This window comes from Anas platyrhynchos, chromosome 1 (genome assembly GCF_047663525.1).
Source record: "Anas platyrhynchos isolate ZD024472 breed Pekin duck chromosome 1, IASCAAS_PekinDuck_T2T, whole genome shotgun sequence".
Taxonomy (NCBI): Eukaryota; Metazoa; Chordata; class Aves; order Anseriformes; family Anatidae; genus Anas; species Anas platyrhynchos.
In genome coordinates, this window is record NC_092587.1 from 63,616,010 (window position 1) to 63,639,587 (window position 23,578).

Here is a 23,578-nt window from a genome sequence, read left to right on the forward strand (position 1 = left end):
TTGCTTCTCGCTTCTCTAGTTTGTTAGTAATAAGTAATAAAATTTACTATCTCCCTGTGCTGTCTGTTTTGCCCGTCATAATAATTACTGTGTGATCTCCTCTTCCTTATCTCAACCCTTGAGCCCTTTCCATCATATTTTCTCCCCGTTCCTCTTTGAGGAGGGAGAGTGAGAGAGCGGTTGTGGTGGAACTCGGCTGCCCACCCGAGTAAAACCACCACAGTGATTAGTTTCTGTCTAGGATTATTGCAGTATTATCAGGCTACCTCAAGAAAAGTGGACACATCACCACCTCTCTGGCAGCAAGACACTATCTTCCACCTTAAAGGCATGGCAAGAGGAGCCAAGGGTTGTACAAGAAGCCCATGTTAATACCTAAGACTGAACCTGGTTGGCAAGACCCAGTCCTGCTATTTAAATTTATGTTGCTTAAAGAAGAGAAGGCTGATATCTTCCTCAAGACCAATACTGACATGTTGCTGGTGGTTACCACCAAAACCAGACCCCTGTGAACACTCCTGTTGGGTGGTGGATGGAGGGCAAACACCCTCAAGACCCATCGGGCTGGTGGCTTTGCCAGACAATCAGGCTGGGCCCCCATGGCACCACCATGTGCCTTGGGCTTGCAGTGGTGGCGACCACCAGTTTTTGCTCCAGCTGCAGGTAGGGACCTGCTGCAGGGTGGCTCACCCCACCGAACTGTGAGCAGCACTGCTGGAAGGGAGGGGGAAAACGTCAAAATGCTTACTGTAGGGCATGGCTGCAAGCCTGTGGATTTTAAGCTCTTCCCAGGACATTTAGCTCTTAAAAAATAAAATAAAGTAAATGGTGCCTTATGTGGTGCTGCGCTCCTTTGTAGCGAACAAGAAAGAGGTTTGCCAGCTATCTCTACCTTCTACAGCAAATCGTCTCCAATCAAATGATAACATCCTAGAGAGGTAAAAAATTTGATACTTCACTTTCAGCGTTCATTTCACCGATGATTTTTAGTTTTTTATAGGAAAGGAAATTAAATGGGGAAAAAATTGCCCTATGCTAATTCACCAGTTAAACTCACAGAAGAGTGCAAAAGATAAGGTTCCCATAGCAATTGGAAAAGGTACTGCGTGGCACAGATGAGGCCTGATTTTCCCACTTACTTTTAGTGCTGGCAGTTTATCTCCACACAGCATGGGGACAAGCAATTACTTGGAAGGTGGAACAAGGGAAAGGAGCCTGTGGCACCCGTGATTCTCTTTAATGGCAATTCTCCTGCAAGGTGCGATACGGCACTATTGCAAGGCAGCTCCACACGACCGTGCGTGCCCTGGGTTACAGTAAGGTTCCCAGGGAGATCCTGCTGCTGGCTTTTCCTCTGGTTTTAACCGCGAAATCCTGATAGGCATTCAGGTGGGCTTTAGCACTAAGCATTAGGGCCACACATGCGATGTCCCAGCCTCTGCAGGACAGGGCTGCATGGCACCACACCGAATGCTGCATCCCTGTGAAATCTCTCCCATTCACGACCACCCGTGCAATGAGACACCATTATTTCAACACAATCTGCTGCCAATGAACCCATTTATTTATTAATTATCCCTTTATCTTGCCTGAGTTTATGACTGTTGTGCCCAATTTTGCCTGCCTTTTCCCCTGAGTGGTCACCAGTAGAGCCGAGGCAGCACAATCCTTCTCCCACCCTCGCCCCAAAGCTGCTCTGCAGCGCAGAATCAGGCCCATCAACTCCTTCAATTAATTCCTCTATAAGATGCCCCAGCAGTGCAGTTAAATTTGTGGGCGTGCAGTCCCTGGGGTCTCATTTCTCTCTGTTGTGCTGCAGCTCATTTTTAACCAAACTGCTCTGGGACTTTGCCTTCGCTCCATGATTTTTCTGAGAGAACTAAGACTCAGCTGTTTCACTCTCAGGTGCATGTTCACTGGGCCACGTGGGTTTGACTGAGACCACATCCCATGGATAGCTATCCCTCATCCCTTTCCCACCCTGCACCTGCCATAAGATCCATCATCAGTAACTGTGGTTGCATCCAGCGCCCTGTCACTCGTCCCTTTCAGCAAGAGCCGAAGCTGTAACTGCTCACACTGCAGCCTCCTTTCATCATTGCCTGTGATACATTACTGGCTCCCTCTCCCTCCTATGTAGGTGACCTAGCAATACACTTTCCTTTGTCATCCTCACGCTTCTTATGTACTTCTGAGCCCACTCACTTATTTCCTGTGCTAACGCCCCATCGTTTTGTGCCTTTGCATCCCTAACTTTGCTCCCGCACACCTTTATTCTCTGCTCTCTCTCACCACTGTGGTTTCCTTTCCTCCTCCCAACATCACTGCTTCTTTTATTTTTTTTTTCTTTTCTTTCCTTTTTTCTTTTTTTTTTTTGTTAACAGATTACTTTTTTTTACATTTATTTCCCCCCCAGCCAGTGTCAGTACTGGAGGACACCTCTGACAAAAGCGTGTTGCTCCCTGTCCAGCTGCCAGCGGGGAGAGTTGTCCGTAGGGTGTCCTGGAGCTGGAAGGAGAGATGTCCCTGGTGTCTCAGATGTGAAGGAGAGAAGGGAAGAGCCCAGGAGAGAAAAGAAACTACTTCAGGAAGGAGAGAGAGCGAATCAATCCGGAGCACGAAGCCGACATCCCCAGTGCCTCAGAAGTGCGTTTCTCTCTCTGTGATGCTGAGCACCTCCTGGACTGGAGGGGACTGCTCCTTGCGCTCCGGTTCGGGCAGACACGCCGTGTGCTTCTTCACCTGTGGCAGGTCCTCTGCTGGGGAAATCAGCTGCACGAGCCGCTGTGGAGGGGAAGTCTCTGTTAATTGAGCTGATAAACAAAGTGACACCAAACAGTGATCTGCAACCACTGCTGGGGGCAAAGGCGTCCAGAGAGCTAATGCATGCAGCTCCCACTCCTCTCCTGCTGAATGGCCATGGATGGGAGAGGAAGGAGGGAAGGCTTTCTTTAGCTGCTTGCAGCAAAAAATATTCCACCCCTGGGCTCAGACCCTTCCTGTGGACTGACACCTGACATACAGGGCCTCACAGATGTACTTGTTGGCAGAAAGGCGCTAGTTATTACCCCACAGACATTCTTCTATGGCCACAGGGAAAAAAAAAAAAAAAAAAGTAAAGCCCAATACTGTTTCCCTATGCCGAGTAGCCCTGCTTCCCTTTGAGTTTGGTGGGGACTGGGATATGATGTCCCTGCTGAGTACCCACAGCCACAGCTACTTGTCCCTTCGTGAGCTGTTCAGGCCACGGTACGCTCCTTCCTTGCAAAGCATATCAAAAGCAGAGCAGGCAACTCATCCATGACCCATTTGATTAATTTCAGTGCTTCCACTCACTGTGAAGTGCCTGCCAGGATTCAGGATTTCAGTCATTTATTCAGAAGTATTTGCCCCATGATTTATGAAACCAGCCTTGGCCTGGAGCTACTCTATCAGCAGCTCATTGCAAGTTTTCAGTGCTTGGGACTTGAGCTGTCTTAATCAGACACATTTAAAAACAACATTTGTGTTTCTTGATCAGTCAAGTGTAACAAGGGGAATCAGTTTGTTGCAGCAACTGATCATAATTACCAATTAAATGCTTGCTTTCAGTGAAAGGTTTGCAATATTCAGTTAAAAGGCACCGTACCTGGAAGCAGCTGTATCGGGAAATTAATTCAATACATTTGTGGGGCATGACTGGAAAAATGGAACAGGTATATTTTGAGAAAACTTGTTTACAAAACAGGAGCAAATATTCTGGGAGGTGTCATGCGGTTGGCTTTGATTCTCCCCTGAATCAGCCCGAGCTTGGCAGCTGATTCCTTCCTGCATGCCTCAAGCACATCCTCGAAAGTTTCTTCATAATAATGTAACGGAGAAGTCCCTGGAAATTACAGCTAATATAATTCAAACCAGGGCAAATAGAAAAACCCTCAGTCTGAAATTGGCCAAATCAATTCCTTGGATGTGCTGTAACATAAGCATTAGCACCACTTACAGCTGCATTTCAGCCCAAAGGCTCAAAGCACTTTGCAACAGGTGAGAAATATTACCTATTTAGCGAGTGGGACATTTGGGCAATTACTTCACAGACATCTCCATGTCCTTATACAGACATGTAAAAGTTCTGAGCTGTGGGGAGTCAGACATGGTGCCAGCCACAACTTCCTAGACAGTCTTCCTAGCATGAGGCCAAGGGGTCTACAGTGAAAGAGAGCAGGCTTGGCCATGGCATAGGGCAGACCTCTACAGACCTGTGAGCATCTCCTCTTTAATAGCCCGTGTGCAATTTCTTCAGAGAAAATAACACAGCTCTCGCCCAGCACTAAAAGGGGAGCAGGGGAAGGGATGAGAAGTAAAGGCAAAACAGATCCTGGTTTTGTACCAGGTGTGCACTAGTGTGAGTCTCCAAGAGAGACCCCTCCAAGCCCCACAAGTTGTCAGCAATAGCTATAGGACACTCTGGGGAAAAGCCACCTTCTCCGTGGAGAAATGTGCTAAGTGCATCTTCCCTGGTGCCATTCCCATGCGCCGTCATGGGGAAGCAGCAGCAATTCACCCAGTGACCACCATCTCAGTACCTGCTTCAGAGGTCCCTTGGTTCTCAGGAGGATGAAGATGGCATAGAGAGGGATGCAGACCATGGAGGAGAGTGCCATCATCCAGCCCAGCACGTAGCCCCAGGTTGGGTACACGTAGGTGTTGTTGTACTTCAGGGGTGTGTACTTGATCAGGGAGAACAGGAAGACAGCCTGAGGAGCAGAGAACAGACATAGCCAGAGGACAGGGAACAGAGCCAGATGGCAGTCTGGTCACCCTACAAGTGCCAGGTGGCAATGAGTGTGCTGCCTTGCATGACCTGGCACAGACATTTCTTGCTGCAGCAAGGCAGGGCTTGGTGCCTGCTGACTGCACGTGGGGTCAGCTCACAGCCAGGTCCAGGCTTCACAGCAGTGCAAAGCCTTCAGGCTCCCTGTGTGCAACCTATGCGAGGCTGGCAGCAGCTCTGAGAGTCCATGAGCACTGATATGGCATTTTAGTCATATCAAGGTCAGGAATTGTTGTTGTCCCCCTCAGAAGCCCTCCAGAAGTACTGTGTGGGCCCAGATTGATACCTCTAGGGGGTCTCTAGCCACAGAGCTCTCAGATTATTTGGGCTGGATCAGGCTTGCTTTGAGGATTCCCCCAATATTCAAGTCCTAGTGGAGTCCAAGGACAGGGGACCAGAAATATTTTGTAAACTGTGGGTATACGTCTTGTCTATGTTCCCACTGAGGTCAAAGAAAGCAGCTCGCAAGATCAAGCACAGGAGCAGAATTTGCCTCAGAAAACATGTGGACACCTGTGGGGCAAAACTGGACATACTCAAAACAGGCAAGAACTTGTCTGACTTAGGGTTTCCTGATTTTAAAACACAGTTGTCACAGAAGTTTTCAAATATATTTAATAATATGGAAAGCAAATGGCCATAAAAACACATTTCTGAGTCATTGGAGGTCACAGGAACACAGGCTGAAGTGAGTATTTCAGAATAGGGTAATACTCACCAGCTTTTTATTCAAAATTTGACCAAACCTCTTCAAACTTTGAGTGTGCATTTTCTTTTGCCTGCACAGTAAACAAATGGCTCTTCAGGCTTAATTAGTTTTCCAGGCAAAAGATAAAGCTTTACAAAGGGAACAAGTTGCCACCTCAGCGATGGATAAGCTTGTGCTTCTCCATAGTGGTTTGATAAAACTACACAGCACCTTGAAAACAAATCAGAGAATGCAGGGACCCAGAATAACGTGTTGTGTTGTGGTACTTGCACATACTCACCAAGCACAGGCCCGGGGTGATGACCAGCCAGCATATCTTGATCAAGGGCCAGGGCCGGAAACCAATCATGTCCTCAATGTTGTCGTAGAAGCGGTTGGCTCCTTCACCACCAGCCAGCACGGAGATAAAGTCAGAGGTGAGGAGGTGAGATCATTGCTCTTTCCTTTGATCACTACTCACTTCAGATCCCAACCTTCTCTGTCCTCAATATCTCTTCCTGGCAAAACACATAGCTATCCTAGTAAAATAACAGTTGACAAGCTTTGCTGGCGTTCAGAAAGCCCATCTGTGGCTAAATGCAGATGGAAGTTTTTAACTTCAGCCATAACTTTTTGGAAAGTTTTGAGTTACACTGTGGTGTCTGATCTCTTCTTTCTCTCCTTAGCTTCACTCGCTAGATTACTTTGTCCATAATAGTCTGCACCCAACTGAACTTTATGATACACCAAAGAGGGATGTACCTCTAAAGATCATCTAAAAGTCCTTCAACTGATGAGACCCTGTCCATTAACTCTTCCCAACGCAAAGCATAAATTGAATATGTATGCAATAGTATGCAGAGGAAAAAACACAATGCAAATGGACTTCAGCAGAGCTTGTAGGCTAGGATGTCTTCAAGGTGTAAGATCCTTACACCAAAAAGAGAAGCAAAAGGAAGAAGAATCAAAAAGTCATTCATAAGATGCACTAACATCTTCCTAACTACTAGAAGTACTACATGAGACAGCCTTAGATTAAATAGGGTAACAATATGAGACAAAATGCTCAAACTAACCTCTCCAGAGAAAGGGTTACCACTTAAGTATCTCTGGGATGAAATAACATTTATCTTACCGATGCTTTATCACAGTGCTTAGCTGATAAAGAAAGGTTTCTGCCTTTAGGGTTGTTTGAAATCAAGGCCATGCCACATTTCCCACATACAAGTGTGGTGAGACCATGCTTCTTTGCATCTTGACAGCAGAAGGCTGGGAAAAATATGCCCAGAGGACTTGCCACACCTGCAGGTGCTTAGGGTTTGCTGGGTTTTATTTGGGGTTTTCTGTCCTAGAATTAAGCCCCAGTATTATGATTCCTTTATGTGAGTTCTACAAAAGCACATTATGTATGCTTTTCTTTTCTGTAATTCTTTGTGTAATTTTCTGTATCCCATGACTAATGTTTGCAGGAAAGCCCTGTTAAAACCAGCCTTTTGAAGTACTTAGGATGGGGAGGAGAAGGTTCTTCGAATACCTCATGGCTCCCATCTTGAGTTGGCAAGTTAACAAGTAGCCTCGAGCAAAAACAAGCTGTGGCATATCAGGGGACGCGCAGGCTCGTGTGGGAGCAGAGCCTACATCAGAGAACAGAACCCTAAAACTTCCAAGCGGTAAATCCCATGAGGCTTCAGATAGCATTTCTGAAAATATATTGGGGATGAAAGGGAGATGGTATAAACACGTGTTCTGCCAAAAAGCTGAAATCTTCCACAGGGTGGAAAAAAAGGAGAGCATGATAAATGATCCGACTTGCAGTTTACAGTCTGAGCACAGTGCAGTCTCTTATACCACACAGTGTTTCCACAGAAACACACCGTGATGTCAGAGACACGATGGATAAATTCATTTACACTGGTGGCTGAAGTCAGTTCCACTGCAAATTTGGAGCTAGTGAAAGAGACAGAGTGATCCAGGAAACACAAAGGTGTCGGACCAAAAGAAAGACACACAGACATCCATCCCCCACCAAGGAAACAACACAAGCCTTACACCATTAGCTGCTGCGTGCCTCCACCCATCCTTATCCCTGTTCCCTGTAGTATAGCCATCAGGTCCTGTGTTTCCACGGCCACTGTGGCAGTCAGGAGGTGAAGTGGTGAAAGACAAAGGGCCCTGACAAGAATGGCCTCAGAGAGTATATGAACAGGAGGTTTTACGTGTTCTGCATCTCACAGGCACATGAAGAGGTAATCAAGCTTAAGAAGTCATCAGTTCAATTACTCAGCATTGGCTTTTTGAGCAAACTAGAAGCTGGAGGCCATGTGCAGTCCCCCTTCCTTCCCAGCGCATGAGAAGGATTAGATAAAGCTCCAGAAGGGGAATCCTTAAGCCTCCTCAAAGATACTGCTGCTGGATTGAACAAAGATGTTTGCTGTTATCCCCATTATCCCAAGACAAGGGAGCTGCTGTGCAGGCTCAGGGCAGCTGTCCGTGCACACCAGTATCACTTCTCTTCTGCTGACCAGTCCTACATGCTTTCACAGATGCTGCAGTCTTCCTGGCAACTCATTTTATTTTGCTACATAAATTTGTTGGAATAAATTTCATATTAACCCAACTGTAGATTTGCTTATATCCTTATATTTTGTCCTTGTGGAACCCTTCTCATTTTAAGTAGCTTAAAACAACTGCAACTGATACCCAAACTGAAAGAAACTAAGATTTTTTTTCTTCCACACCCAGAAACGGTGAATTTCACAGATCAAGAATATATTCTGGGAAATATTTCTCAATACAATCTATTCAAATTTTTAGTTTGGAGCATATAAAAAAGTCCACCTTTTAAAACGTTTTATCCAAAGCTGCATTTATTTGCATTCATGTGTATTGAATTTCATGCACAGGATGTCAATAGGTGATGTCCTTGGCTCCATACCATAAAGCTAATCTTGTATCTGCTCCCTCGCTGTCCCAAACCTGCAGCGCCCACCCCTGCACCAAACCTGTGTGCAATGCCAGCAGCAGAGGTGTTGGGGCACTGCAGGAACAACACACTCTTTGAGCACAGGTACTTTTAAGGAGCCCTTGTTGTCCATAAACAAGCACGTAAGGCTGTAGCAGGTGCACCTGAGAGGATAAAGCATGCCCAGCGAGTGCAAGCCCGATGGGCAGGATCCAGCCAGGAGGAGCCTGCTGCTGTTGGTAGCCACACTGCATGTGAGTAAAAAGACAGAGAAAGATTTATGCCAGCAGGGCACAGATTTACCCTGGGGCCACCCACAGGTACCTGCTAGCCTCAGTTTGCTCTAGCTTTGTAAACAGTCCTGATGGTTTCAGCCCCATCTCTCTTGCAGCGATGGAGGCCCTCCCTTTCTCCTGCTGATCCTAATGTGCACACTGTGACTGCCTGGAAAACGTCCTCCCCACGTCACATTTCCATGGTATCATGCTGCAAACCCCAGCGTGCAAAAAGTGTGCTTGATTGTATGAAGGTTGGCTGTCCCAAAACGGAAGGGACAGAGGTGTGTGGGGGAAACCAAACCACCTCCAGCACCTCCCTGCAGGTGGGATGCCTGAGATCCTTGCATGGGCAGAGGGTGATACGTGAGGAAAGCCTCGGATCTCAGCGAGAGCATCTGCCTGGCAGCAGAGGGAAGCTGCCAAGCGGTGGGTGGCTGGCGTATGTGCTGGGAGAGGGGAAACTCGGAGCGCGTATTTGTGTTAGCAGAAACGCTGTAATTCTTCACAGTGTAAGCAAGAGGCTCGGTCCTGCCAAATCTGAGGCAGGGAAAAAAGCAGTGGCTGGCACTAGGCACATCTTTTCCACTAAGATGGCCCACCTCAGCCTGCCGACTGTTTCTCAGCCCAGAACCAGGCCTGTGTAATGGCTACTTTCCATGAGGAGCGGGGCAGCAGGATGCACAAACTGCACTGTAAGCTTCATGTAACTCAGTGTGCTGATAGTGGAGCCCTGTCATGCATGGACAGGAATGTCTCCTTCTCCCTGGAAATCCCATGGGGGATGTATAGACATTGACTTTAAATTTAAACCTGGCCAGGATCTGGCACTGCAAGCCCTCAGGTGAGCTTCCCCTGTAGGACATCTCACTGAAATAAATCTCTCCTACAGACCTGCCTTTCTTACAGACCTGCCTTTCTTGCTTCCCTGGGAGGTCAAGCACAAGCAGCTGGACCTGCTCACATTTCAGTTAGAGGGGAGCCCATCCAGACAAGAAATTGGCTATTGCTGTATATAAAGTGTTTGGAGAACCCGAGAACCACTTCATCAGCTACTGAAGTATGGCCACTGCAACCTTGGTAAAGCTGCAGGTGGTGAAGAGTGCAAAGAGGGGCTGACTGTTCACTGTCTCTTCTAAAGTAAGACCCAGGTGGCACCAAATAAAACTAGCAGGTGGCAGGTTCAAAACAAGCAAAAGTTAGTGACTCCTCATGCAACACCACACCAAGCCATAGAGCTCCTTGCTATGGGGTTTCGTGGGTGATAAATGCTTGTCTGACCCAACTGGAAAAAATCACAGAAGTGAAATAAATAGAAAGATTTTACTTCTGGCTCTAGAAATCCCTTAGGCAGTAGTTGTTAGAAGCTGCAAGAATATTCCCAGAAAGAATCATTTCCTGTTGGAAAACTCCACGGCTATACTCTTTTCCAAGCACAGGTTTCTGACCATCAAAAGAGGTATGGTATGGTGCTTGTGCCTGCAGAAGCCTGCCCTTGGTTTCCTTCTGATAGTTCGTGGAGCTCAGACTAATCCTGCTCCTGCATGGTCTAGTTACAGCTCCCTGAGAGCCAAGTCCCACATGTTTCTATGAATGCCATCACAGCCCATGCAAACAAGAAACAAGCATCGTCACAGATGTGACACATAGCAAGTCTGCACGCCAGCACTTGGTGTGAAATGAACCGGCAGTACTAGACCAAAGGCCCAGGATAGGGAGACTGAGACAGGCTGAAGAGCAGCAATCACTCTTCTGCAACTGATTTTCTAACTCAAAGGAAAGCTGGGGAGAGAAGAAAAGATACACAAGCTGAGGAAGCTTCAGGGATGGAAAATTCATACTCCAAATGTGGAGCAGCTAAAAAAATGTTGTAAGGAAACACACTGGAAAACAGACAAAAAAGAGGAACATTGCAGCATTTCTTTGCCCCCTAAGGGAGTGGATGGATCTTTTCTATCCACCTCCACTTCTTCACTCCCAGTCCTTGCCTTGAGATGGAGCAACACAGGCTTTTGTCTTCTACTTACCGTACACCCATCCTATACAGATGACTTCAAAAATGGCCACGAAGAGCAGGCAGGTGCCACTGGCAGCATAGTAATCAAAGAGCTGGAAGATGTACATCCCGCCCTGCGAAAGAGGGAGAGAAGAGGGAGTGTTTCTATGCCCACAGGAGTGGAAACCGTTTCGTTGTTGGTTTTGTTTCATTTTGGTTTGGTTTGTTTTTTTATTAACTACATAGCAAACGACCAGCATCATTCCAAAATACGATGTGGCAGTGCAAATCTCTGCACCTAAGAAATTGGGATCTGGAGGATTAGGATATTCAGATACCGTATTTTATCTCTATTAATCTTTATGCATTGCTCAAGGTCCAAGCAGCACGATGACAGAAGCACACCCCTCCCCTGCTGCCCCTGCCTACGGGCTGAGCCTTCTCACTTGCTGTCAGCTACCTCTGAAGCAGCTCAGTGGACTCCTCCCTCGTATTTTCATGTGTTTTCTCAAAGAGAAAGCTGCTCTGTTAGAAATCGAGCAGATGTTTCCAACAGTGCTGGAGGACTCCAGACACTGACAGAGCAGCAGGAAAGCTAACCCTTCATCCCACCACATGTGGGTGCAAGGGGGCACACAAAAGCCATGGGATCCCTGAACCCAGCTTCACAGTCCAAGCTCTCTTGATCGCAGTGGGAGCTGCCTTCAGCAAATCCTGAGCCAGGATCCCGTTGGAGGATCTCTCAGCGGTGGCTAAGAGGCTTAGCAGGAATTAGCTGTCACCACGCAGTGGGTGGGGGCAGCGTGGAGGAGGGCTGAGCCCCCTGCCCACGCGTGTGGTGTGCAGGCACAGCACAGCACCACATTTTGTGGACAAACACCATGTCCGTAGCATCAACACTGCATCAACATGACTCTGCTGCCTATGGTCCAAGGATGACAGGCTCTCCCCTGACCCAGGGAAGGGAGTGATGCAGCCATTACCCCATCCTTCCCTCCTGCTGCCCTGTTCCTTGTGGAAAGTAGCCAGCAAATGCCTGCTGATCAGCCTCTACACGTGAACAGTGCTCATTTTAGCAAGCTGGTATTTGCACAGGGCTGTGCGTCAGGCAGCCTCGCGGGGCTGCAGGACTGTCGCTGTGGCAGGTTGGGCTCTGTGGCTCTATATTGGTGTAGGAGCATCACACTGGCTGGGAGAGACACCAGCTAATGCATCGGAAATTAAGGATAAATAACAGCATCAAAGACAAGCCTGCTGCCTCTAAGTGCTCCTCCAGAGCAGTCTAGCAGGGCTTCTGGTGCTTTGTTGTAACCCAGCTCCGCCTTTCTTACCTCAGTGACCAGCAGCAGGCCCAGCAGGTAGCAAATGACGGCGATGGTCAGGATCAGCAGCTCTCGACGCCCCTTCTTCCGAAACACGGCCGGGAACATGTCAATGAGAGCTGTCACCATGCTTTCCACACAGACGAACTGCAGGAGAAGGCAGGTCAGAAAGCCCAGTGTCTCTCCTTCCCCAGGCACATGCAGATGCAGCCCTTGAGCAGGGTGAGGAAGCATCTGAGATGGCACCAGCAAGCACTGGGACAGAAGGGAGCTCCCCTTGCCACTGTGATGCACAGGGAGCCAGGACAAATGAGAAATGGAGGTGTGAGACCTCGTTCTTCATGCTCAGGGGTTGAGGTGCTGCAAAGTGGAGCCTGAGCAGAGTGCCCTGCCTGGCAGCCATGCTGGGACACCCTCCTGTCCCCTCCAACCAGCACACAAAGACTGCACATGGCTCCACTGGGTTTTCCTCCTGTGGTACCAAGGGTACAGGAAGGTAAGAGATGGGCCCAGTGCTGAGGGGAGCACACAGGGGATTGCTCCAGTGAGATGCAGGCAGTGGAAAACAGCACCATTCCCATTTGCAGCTGGGGACGTAGCTGGGACAACCTCTCCTTTGAGGAGAAGGATGCCACCACACGTAGCCACTGGCCATGGCTCTGAGCACCCACAGCGTGGAAGTGCTGTGGCCAGTGTGGGGATGTATGTGAGGTATTAGCAAAGCACACACCACCCCGTCCTTTTCCATGGCTGTCAGGAGGTGCTCAGTGTGGTTACAAGTATTTTGGGAGTTAGACATGGAGAAACTGTTTGCTGTACCTGGCTGTCCAGTCCCAAGAAGATCAGCATGAGGAAGAAGAGGCAGGACCAGAGCTGAGACACGGGCATCATCGTTACTGCTGTGGGGTATGCTATGAAAGCCAGCCCAGGACCTGGCAACAGACAGTAGCATGACCATGAGCTCCCTCCATGCTGGCTTTCGCTTCAAAAAGGCCCCCACTGCCCTCCTCAGGCTCTGAAGCCTCCCGGGAAAACCCACCTGATTCAGCCACTTCTGCTATGGGCACACCCTGCTCTCGAGCCATGAAGCCCAGCACGGAGAAAATGGCAAAGCCAGCCACGAAGCTGGTGGCACTGTTCAGGAAGCAGAGCATGAAGCAGTCCCTGTGGGAGGAGAGCAGAGAGAGCATCGTTCCCCTCTGCACCTAAGCACAAGGCACCTGAGATACTAGAGGAAGATACTAGAGGAAGGTGTCAGTGTGCTGCTCCACTGGTGACAGATACATTTTGAGGAGCCGTGGGGAAGTAATAATTGCCTGCCAGCAGCCACAGCAGCACCTATTTGGGAAGGGATGAAGAGGAGAGGTGATTGATGTCTCCATCCAGAGTACTATTAAATTTTCCATCCATGCTGGAGCCATACTTGAAGGAATAGCAGAGCTCCAGCTCCTTGGAGCTCTGGGGATGTGTCAGAAATGGTCCTGATGGCTTCACTGAGCTTCATGTCAGGCCATGGAGAAAACAATCCAAGGTCAAGGAGGAGGCCAGACAGGCTCAATTAATCTCCTTGATAGGATCAAAATGCCACTGGTAGTGCATTACCCTGCTGCTAGTAAAGCACTGGAGACAGAGGGCCCAGCAATCATCATCTTTGTACCATCTCCCCTGCCCAGCAAGTGACAGCAGAGCTGGCCACGCAACCTACCATTCGCTCACCCTGTCAAAACAGCCCGTGGTGTCTCCACGCTGGCTGGACACATTCTCCACTTCCATTCCTCCTCCTCCAATCCCTCCCATTTCCAAGCTGACTCATGCAAGGGAGCACTTCTAAAACAATTTTCTGGGTTTTCTGTGTTCCCATAGCCCCTCTCCATCCCTGTGCTGTGTTGTCTGCAGCTTCCAAACTCCGAGCACCTCCTCATGCAAAAGAGCACGACCCAAGGTCTCCCCTGTGGACGGAGCCTTCCTCAGGTGCAGCAAATTTCCAGAAGGCTGCCAGGAGCCCAGGCTCCCCTTACCTGTAGCAGTTGTTGGTATATTTGTTGTAGCTGCCCAGAGCTGTGAGGCACCCCTGGCAAATGGCATAGGAGAAGAGGATCTGAGTGCCTGCATCCATCCAGACCTGGAACAGAGAAGGGCAGTGGTCTCCAGACCTGGCAACAAAATTAAACAAGTGGCTGTGCCCTGTCTGGCAACAACCTCTCCATCAGGGCAGAACAAACAGATTTCAGGTTTGAGGGGTGCCCTGGCATTGCATGGGAAAACTGAGTGGGCTCGTCCACCTCTGCTCCAGCCCTCTGCCCTGTGGAGGGTCCCTTGCTGCCCTGGTGCATTGCAGGGTGAACCTGGCCCTGCCTGAGCTGCAAGGTAGCAGGCAGGAAGGAAAACAGCCCACCTCTTTGTTTGTCTGTGCGCTCCCCCTTGCTCTCTTTTCCCTCTAAGCAGCCTCCAGCTGCAAACAGGCAGGCAGCTGCAATTTGGCAGCCTTCAGAAAATCCCAGCCTGGGTGCTTGCTCTTAAATCCGCATGAATCTTTAGCAGATATACACATACATGGGAGCCCTTTAGGCATGGGCACATGCACACATCCTCCTTTACACCCAAACTTCACACTCCGCCTAAAATCAGCAGCAGAATCCCTCACCCCTGCCGCACTGCCTTGCAGCAGCCTAGAAAGACCATGTCAGCTTTGGTTAGCTTTTAAAAGACAGGGAGGCTTTCTCCGAATAAGCTCTGGCCATGAATAAAACACATTCAGCCCCCGTCGCCCCCCTGTTATTTATTTTGATATTAAAATGCCATTTATGTTCAGCTGGCTCTCGCGCTCGGCGCACTGCAGATTTTGTATTGACAACACATAATTGCATCTGAAAGCCATTTGGGGGAAGACAGTGTGTTTGGCAGCTGGTTTGGGAGCAGTTGGGGCTTCGGCCATCTGGGAAGATGCGGGAGGTAAGCTGGGGCTGTGGACTAAGCATATTGCTTGGCAGCCGCCATGAGAAAATTTGGTGGTGGAATAATTAGCAGCGGCGGTGTTTAAATGCTCTTCTCGAGGGCGGGGGGGCTGCACTGACACCTCCCGGGGATGGCACAGGCATGTGGGGCATTGCTGAGCCCATTGGGAATGGGAGGCAGCCTGCTGAGGCAGAGAGAAGACACCAGAGGCTCCTTGGAGAGGGGTCTGCAGCCCCCAAGGGTGCTGCCCAGCTGGGACAGGGGAAGCGAACCCACTGCCCGGCTCCAGCATGCACTGTCAGCGTGCAACGGGTCTCAGGAGGGCCCTGTCCTTGCCAAACAACGCTCTAAGAGGACCAGAAGAAATGAGAAGTGGTAAATTGTTTTCACCCCACCTTTCCCTAATTATTTGTCTTTAAGAACCAGCAGGACCATCTGCTCCGCGCTGAATATTTCATGCGCTGTGCTGCTTTCGCCCAGCCCGTGAGTGGAAACGACCCACGTGCTGTGCGCCCCAGCAGAAAGGCTGTGCTGGGTGGGGGACAGACCCCTCTCGGCTCCTTGCAGAGGTCTGAAGGTCCCCCTTCAGGGCAGACAGCCAGATGCTCACGCAGCAGCAGCCCCAAGGGCCCGCGCCCACCCACCTGCGGGTCTGCCAGCCTGGAGATGTCCGGCTTCAGGTAGAAGATGATCCCCTCGGCAGCACCCGGCAGCGTGACTCCCCGCACCAGCAGGATGATCAGCATCACGTAGGGGAAGGTGGCGGTGAAGTACACGACCTGTGGACGTGAGGAAACCACAGGGGAGATGGTCAGCGGGGATGGGGTGCAGGTATCGGCTCCTCTCATCTGCAGCCCCCACCCTACACACCAGCCTTGGCTCTGCCATCGGCCTTAGCTGCTACTGCTCACGTAGTCGTGGGGTAGGGAAGGGATTAATCAAGGTTAGATCTCAGCAGTGGCTTAGTTAATCTGCATTTTGTTCCTCACCCAAGGCTGTGCCACTGGTTGCTCTTGCTATTTTCTCCTTCCAGCCATCATCATTTCCCTGCTCTCAAGCTGTTCTCTTCATCTTTCTAGAGCTGCAAAAGAAACCTGGGTCTCCTCCTGTCACGGAGTTTTAATGAGGAGTTATTAAAATGATCCCATTCCCAGCAAGGGCTTTCCAAATTAAATAGCAACTTTTTGTGCCCAATATGAGATACCTCATTTCCAGAGGATGCTCATGTGTTTCCCTCATCGCTTCTGAGCTCACAGGTAAAAAATGGGGGCACCAAGAACCTCAAAGCCTTTCAAGGAGACATGGACCATTGCTCACGTAAAGCTTTCTTTCACGTCTTCTTGCGTGTGAGGTAAACAAATATTAAATCAGAATTAATCATCTCTAATCCATTGACTAGCTTGACATTTTTGTTTGTTTGTTTGTTTGCAAAATATCCACGAGCAAGCTGCAACTTCCTAACAGGTATTCATTACTAAAATTCATCCAAGTAATACGCAGGCTTGTTTACTCTATGGATTCGTAGTGAGGGGTTTAAAACAAAGTTGCTGCTGCTTAATGATTGTTGGTCAAATAAGTCACAGTGTGTGGTACTCTTACTGTTCCCTTACTGAAGCAGAATATGAGCACTTTTGGCACAAGTATGAAAATCTACCTTCAGAAATCACTTCTGTGGGGCATTTATACACATCAGCTGGATGCATAAGGAAAGGAAACACGGAGAAAGTACAAGGGTGGGCAAAATGCATGAAAGGAAAAGGCTTTTAATGAAAATGAGTCTTCGTGGAGTTGAACACAATTATTTTGCAGAGGTCACCATTGTTTCTTTAAGCTCAGACTCCTTAAGTCACAGAAGCACAGACACAAGGGTCTGGAAGGGTTATCAGATCCGTGCAGCCTGGCAGTCAACCCCGGCATCCTGTTTACTCTGCAACTGGTGAACAAAATTATGCACATAGAGCTTCTGGTACCTCCCCACTGCCTATCCTACTACACTGTCAGTGAGGAAAAAGTAGAAAGGAGCTGCATTTTTTGACAGTGCCCTTGCAATCTCAATATGACTACCTGCAGAGGAGACAACTACCCTGTCTGGCCTGAGGCATGTTTTAGGAAACCCACCCTGTGTTACTGCATCTGGCTATTAAAAAGTAGGTCCTGTATGCCAAAACCTGTGATGGAAAAATCCCCTGTGGTCCCAGGAAAAGCATTACAGCTACTCACTGCGCTCACTGTTTCCTCTCACATTCTGGGCTGCCTGCTGAAGCCAATTGGCCCAGCCAGCCCAAATGAACTTCTTCAGCCTTCTCCCACAGGGCAAGGCCATATCTCCAGAGGAGAAACTCGGTGGGGAGAGGTCTGAGAGCTCAAGGGAACCTGGGACAACTCGATGGCATTTCCATGCACATCAAACAGCCTTTCAGACCCATCCTCTCAGTATCAGAATGGTATCTCTTGTGAAGAGGGCACTGTCATCTCCAGACCAGATTACACGGAGCATCAGAGATTTAAGATTTGATGTAGAGCACCCCCTCGCCCCACAGATGGGGAACCTGGCTCTTCCTCCTTCGGAAGTGGTGGAGAGCAGGTCAACATCAGCAAGAGGCACTGGCAGTCTAGGAGAAACCTAGCCAGCAGAGCAAGCTCTATTCTTGCCCTGTTAAAATAGGTGCCTTGTGTGGTTTGAAGGTGGGAAGGGGGATTTGACACTGAAACGTGGGTGTCCAGTACTACAGGGCATATCTGCCAATATTAGGGGTAGTGATTTGGAGGAAGAAGGCTGCTGAAAAAATTGGTTCCCCTCCCTTTGCTCCTGAGACATCCCCTGGCCACCCACAGGACTCAACCCTTAGTTAATAACCTACCCATCCCACCACACCTCCAGGAAGCAAGGAGGTCCCAAACAAGTTGAGGCCATAGCAGCATCCCTAACGCCCACCCCAAGGCACACCACGCTCATCCACCCCAAAAGGACAACCAGTTCACCTGACCTATGAGATCAACACCAGCAGGGCTCCAGCCTCACTAGCAGTATGCACAAAGTGACCTGCTGAGCCAAAACCCACAGGGCCGGGGAGAATAAAAGGAGAGCACAAAGACATCCCTCCCACCCCATTGTTTTGCAGGATGAAGGAGCAGGAGAGATTCACGATCTAGTCACTGAGATGGTTACAGGCGGAAGCTTGCCTATTTTGCTTAAGTCTTTAATTATTGCCAGGCATAGGAAGCTTAACGCTGAAGAAGACCTAGTCAAAAATGAGGTTTTAGGTTCGACCTCGGTGCTGTCACCTGCCTCTACTTCATGAAAAGGGGAAAGAGATTGGGAAAGAAATGTAAGACGGGTACAAGGAGGCTTATGGACCAGGAGGACAGTCTCTGTTCCTACTTTGCCTGTGGACTTGACCCCTTTCCAGATGCAGAAGTAGCAGATGATCCACGCCAGCAGGAGACACAGAGCCAGCTCCCAGCGCACAGTGCCCAGTTTGTGAATACCATCCGTGAGCCCCAGGACTCGCTTCCTGCCGGTGTCCGGGGACAGGGAGAGAAACATTAACACCCCAGATCCCATTAATACATACAGACCTCTGCCACATTACCCCCATCAAGAGACTTAGCAGATTGTCCACAACACCTCACCTCTGTGCCCTGTGCTGGCTGCAAAGGACTAAGGGCACTCACCCCTCTCAGAGGTGCTTTAAGGGCCATAGATGAAAAAATCCCTGCTGAGGCTGAGCCTCTGGCACCCCCTCCCTTCTGAGACCTTCCTCAGTTCAGTGAGAAGCAGCAGCATGGTTCTGTGGCCATTTCAGCCTCTCTGGGATGCAGCAAGGAGCCCCTCTGGGACACTGTCTGCCCTGATGCACGACCCCTCTTTCAGAGGTGTATTATGGCATGCAGAGGTGTTTTATGGCTTCCAGGCACATAGTCAGACCTCCCTTAGCAGCCTGATGGACCTCTTCTCTTTGGCACCAATAAATACATGGACAGAAGAAGTGAAATGGCACTTCTGTCCCTTTCTGTTTCACTGTTCAGTCTGCTCTGGCCTCTTGTGCTTGCCTGCCAAGGACAGCCTGCAGCACCCAATGCAAGCACACCCTTACAGCAAATCCTCATCCTCTTTTGGGGCTTCTTTTTCACCTGGGCACATCAGTGCCAGAATGTGTGCACGTTGCTGCTCAGTGCAAGCAGCCTCTGGGTTGCGTCTAGTCCTCATGCCCCTGGGATCTGTGATGACCTCCTTGGCAGCTCCATGCATTGTGCTCCCCTGGGTCTGACCCATGGCATCTCACTTGGCCTTGCTGGAAACCCCCCACCCTGGGGTATTCCTACAGCTTCAGCCTTTGGATGAGAGTGGAGCCTGAATTAAGGGAAAGTGATCACATACTCCCAAAACTCAACCACTGGGGAGGTGGCGTTCGCAGGCATGGTCCTGTTGTCCAAGCTGGATTTATTCAGAAAGTCCACACAGAGATCTACCAAAAGAAAAGGAAGCCAATGAGCCAGAGAAATTCTCCAAGGCTCCTCCATGAGGGATGCTACTTCCCCTCTGTACCCTAACCCTCATGCTGACTGCACACAGACTCTTCACTCCATGCTATTGAGCATCTCATTAAACCCTTGTATCTCATTAAGCATCTCATGAAGGACTGGCTCTCCCCAGCTGCAAGTTCCAGTCCAGGAGTAGCCAGAGAGAGGAAGGAGAGAAGGGAAGGGGAGAGCAATTCCTAGCCAAAGGGAAAACAGATGGCTGCAAGATGTAGATTATTGTGGGATAACCACTACAAGTAGCCAGGATACAAAATCCCATTCACCTCCTGAACTACACATCACCTGCTATGCACACATACAGGTACATGTTCACACATGCACCACAGCTGCCTTCGTGTCCTGCTAGCCCACCTCCAACTCTGTCACTTAGTGTGAAACTGCTAAAAACAGAGGACATGCCATGCATCCAAGAAATGCACCTCGTCATGCATTTGGCAAGCAAAAGATAATCCACAGGAAAACAGGAGAAGCCCAGCTGTGGCTGGGAAGCTTCTGCACGTGAAGCAAACATCTGTGGTTTCCTCACACCCAAACCATGCTGGGAGAGCTGAAGGAGTCAGATCCTCTATTGACAAGGCTGCTTACCTCTGCTGGGATGCAGGGGCAGAGGAAGCTGTGAGTGAATGGCCCATAGGGCGGGGAAGTTTAACACATCACAGAAATGAATCACCACAGCCCAGAGAAAAAGGGAGGGAACTAAACTGCTGCCAAAGCCCTTTCCAGCTTGGCTTTGCACTGAAAACAAAACAACCTGTTCAACTTGGTTAAAAAAAAAGAAAAAAAAAGGCTTATCAGGGCATCTGATCCATGAAGGTTGACTCACATCTACCCCATCTTCACAGCCCGAGTGCCTTGAACAAAACCAAAGCCAGGTTTTCAGTGCTGGTCACAGTTTTGTGAACTGTGGCCAGCACAACGAGGTTAGACCAGAAGAAGAGTGCCTTAGGAGTTTTGTTTTCCTGGTTCCTGCACTGGGAGACTTGTACTGGCAAATCTTCCATGAGGGCCTGGACCGACTCAGCCAAAAGCTGAGCACGTGAAGGAAAACAGTTTGGTATGTGACAGCAGCTGCTCCAGTAGCTCTGAAGTAGCAGGGTAGCATAAGGCAATTGTGAGATAAATTGTTGTGCCAAAGCTAATGAAATGCTCCTGCATTGTGAGGAGGACACTAGATTGGCTTAAAAACCCTCCTGACCCACCTCTCTCACTTTCAAGAAAATGTGAGTTTTTCGGTGAAATCTCAATGACCAAAATATCTCCCTGCAGAAACAGTTTTGTCCCCTACTGCTAAACACAGGGATGGACCTGTCACTCCTGGCAGCTGCCCATGGTGAATGACGACAGCTTCCTTCACTGGAGGCCCTGGCCACAGAGCACCTCATGAGACCACTGGGCACCTCTCTGTGACACCCATATTACAACTACAAAGCAATGCCAGAAACCATGACATTCATCTACAGCTAAAACATTTTTTAGACAAATAAAAAACATTTTCTACAAAATCCAGATAATTTGGGGGAATTGGGAAGGGGATTTGGCTTGAAAGGCAAGTTTCCACCAGAAGCCATCCATAGGAAAGTGTACCTGAGTTCCAGGGGTTATTGCAGCTGGCCCATGGCAGCACTGAGGTGAAGGAGCTGAAGAGGTAGAAGAGTGCCCAGGAGAGGATGATGATGTAGTAGATGTTCAGATAGGACTCAATGACTTGTGCAGAATATCCAAGTCCTGTGAAGGAAAGCAAAGGCTTTTGAGACAGATGCCAACCAGCTATGTGTCGAGCTTAGCCCCAGAAAATACATAGTCTGTGCTGTGGTAAGAAGGGCACAACACCAGCCACATGGGTCCCTAGAGAACAGGATCAGACCTACCTCTGGGAAAGGGAAAGGATTTTATGACTGTGCATGAAGGCAGGAAATGTTGTTGGTATCTCTAAAACAGCTCTATGGTGGAACAGAGAGAGAAAACCCTCACAGGAAAAACCTACTGCAGGAAAAGCAGCTGTAGCCTTGAAAGAGAAGAAATGCAGGTGAGTTTCTTCCTTCCGGAAAGACTCAGGGAAAAAGGGTTCGTAGTGCTGATGTGCACCATGCATAAAGCGTGGAGCTGGGGCAAAAGTGCAGATACTGCTGAGCTCCAGCCTCGGGTCCTGCTTAGGCCTATCACTCACTGGGACACCAGAAAATTCATTGGGTCAGGAAGACCAAATTCATCTGTTTAAAACTGGTTGTCAGCACTGAGCCAGCAACACTTGCCCTCAGTCACCTACAGGAGTTGTGGTATTGCTGCCCCTGCACAGGCACCAGGAGAGAAAATGAGGCTGGTAGAGAGACGATGGGAGGGGAAAATAAATTAAAAAAAAAAAAAAAAGAAAAAAATAATAAAATAAGGAGGAAAAAAAAAAAAGGAAAATAAGAAGGAGAAGAAGAACCAGAATAAGAAGATTTCCAAAAGAGGCTCTGAGTCACTACCTGCCAGAAAGTGCTGCTAGCAATTCCCGTAACTTGACTCACCTTCGAAGATGGGACAGATCTTCCTCCAGGCAGTCACCCCTCCCTGGCTGGTGTACTGCCCCAGCGCCGTCTCCAGGAGGAACAGGGGGATCCCACAGGTGAAGAGGAAGATGAGGTAGGGGATGAGGAAGGCTCCTGCAGAGATGGGTGAGATGCTGCCTCAGGAACCTCTGTAAAACCTTACCCCACACACACCCCTTGCCAGGTACCTGTGGCCACAGTTGGAATCGTCTAGATAAACACAAATATTTCTCTGAATTAACTGCGTGGCCCGTGCAAAAGAGCAAGGTCTCTAACTCCCTCATTTCTTGGAAAAATGACCTGTCTTGTGCTACCACGGTACTTTGGTGTTTGGTATTGGCCAGAACCCAGAGGTAGGGAGTAGCCAGGTGAGGGGAAGAGAAAAGACCACGCTAGAGGAGTTGTCCCTGTCGTCACTCCCCCACCTCCTGCTGGCTTTCAGCAGGAGCCAGGTAAAGCAGAAGGAGCCCTCGTTTCACATAACCACATTAGTTATGCCTGTCCCGGGAGTCACAGCAAAACTCCCACTTGCCCAGAGGATACGAACCTGGGGGATGGTGACATTTCCTGGTAAATAATAAATTTGCTGGGGTATAGATTTGCTTGAGACAAATTTCACATCAAATTTGACAAGTAGCTTGCACTGAAAGGATGGAAGTAGGGGGATGGCTAAAGAGCATCTTTCCATCATTTTCAAAATGAAAAAGTTTAACTTCTCTCTTCAATTTTTCATTACAATATAGAGAAACAGCTCAGGAGAAATTGGCCTGAAATGACCCTCGGATTAACTCTTGATGTAACAGAGGGGGAGAGAGAGCAGTTGTTTTCCCAGAAACAAAAGCCAACAAAATCACTGCAGCAAAAAAAGACAAACTAAAATAATATTAATAAAATAATAATGATAATTAATAATAATAATTAATAATTATTATTGTTATTTATTGTTGTTATTATTATTATTATGCTATGCTCAAATTTTTTTTTCCTTTTTCCTCTTCTTTTTGGTTCCGCTGCCACCAGCACTTTTGTTGTTCTGCTCAAAACTGCTCCTGAGATCTCAGTCTCTCTGCTTTCCTCCCTTCTGTCATCTCTCAGACTTTCTCCCCATCGTTCTCCCACCCCCAGTGCCTGGGGAGCAGCGCTGGTGTGGGCAGCAGAGAGGAGGGCCCTTTCCTCAGCAGGACCAGGCTTTGTCCCCAGGCCCACTCCTCCCCTGCCAGCACAGCCATTCATGCTGAAATTCCTTTCCATGAAGGATAATTAGCAATTAGGAACGTTTCCTCTTATTTTTAAGCCAGCAATGTTACAAAAACAAGCAACATCCAGATTTCCCCTAAACACAGCTGTGCCGTAGCTGCAGGGGACCTGGGGCTGGAGGCAGGGAGGCCAGCTCACAGCTTCCACCCAGGTTTGCAGAGCAGGGAGTGGGAACTGCCTGTGATAAACCAGGGGCAGCTGCTCCTGCGATGTTACAAGGCATCTGCATGCCAAATC

General features: G+C 48.9%; 1 protein-coding gene across 2 annotated transcripts in view; it reads right to left on the bottom strand.

Annotated features, from left to right (window-relative positions):
* Nucleotides 1-1,543: 1,543 nt before the first annotated feature.
* The window catches only part of LOC101793562 (sodium- and chloride-dependent betaine transporter), a 32,260-nt gene continuing 10,225 nt past the window's right edge, over nt 1,544-23,578 (bottom strand). For both annotated transcript variants that reach the window (XM_038173460.2, XM_005011462.6), the window contains 13 exons: nt 22,064-22,198; nt 21,138-21,278; nt 19,390-19,477; nt 18,391-18,523; nt 15,653-15,787; nt 14,072-14,175; nt 13,093-13,217; nt 12,873-12,985; nt 12,063-12,200; nt 10,763-10,865; nt 5,800-5,900; nt 4,563-4,733; nt 1,544-2,784 (listed from right to left, as the gene is read on the bottom strand). In XM_038173460.2, the coding sequence (XP_038029388.1) occupies nt 2,641-2,784; nt 4,563-4,733; nt 5,800-5,900; nt 10,763-10,865; nt 12,063-12,200; nt 12,873-12,985; nt 13,093-13,217; nt 14,072-14,175; nt 15,653-15,787; nt 18,391-18,523; nt 19,390-19,477; nt 21,138-21,278; nt 22,064-22,198 (1,631 nt within the window). In that variant the 3' untranslated portion in view covers nt 1,544-2,640. The remainder of the gene's footprint in view (nt 2,785-4,562; nt 4,734-5,799; nt 5,901-10,762; nt 10,866-12,062; nt 12,201-12,872; nt 12,986-13,092; nt 13,218-14,071; nt 14,176-15,652; nt 15,788-18,390; nt 18,524-19,389; nt 19,478-21,137; nt 21,279-22,063; nt 22,199-23,578) is intronic.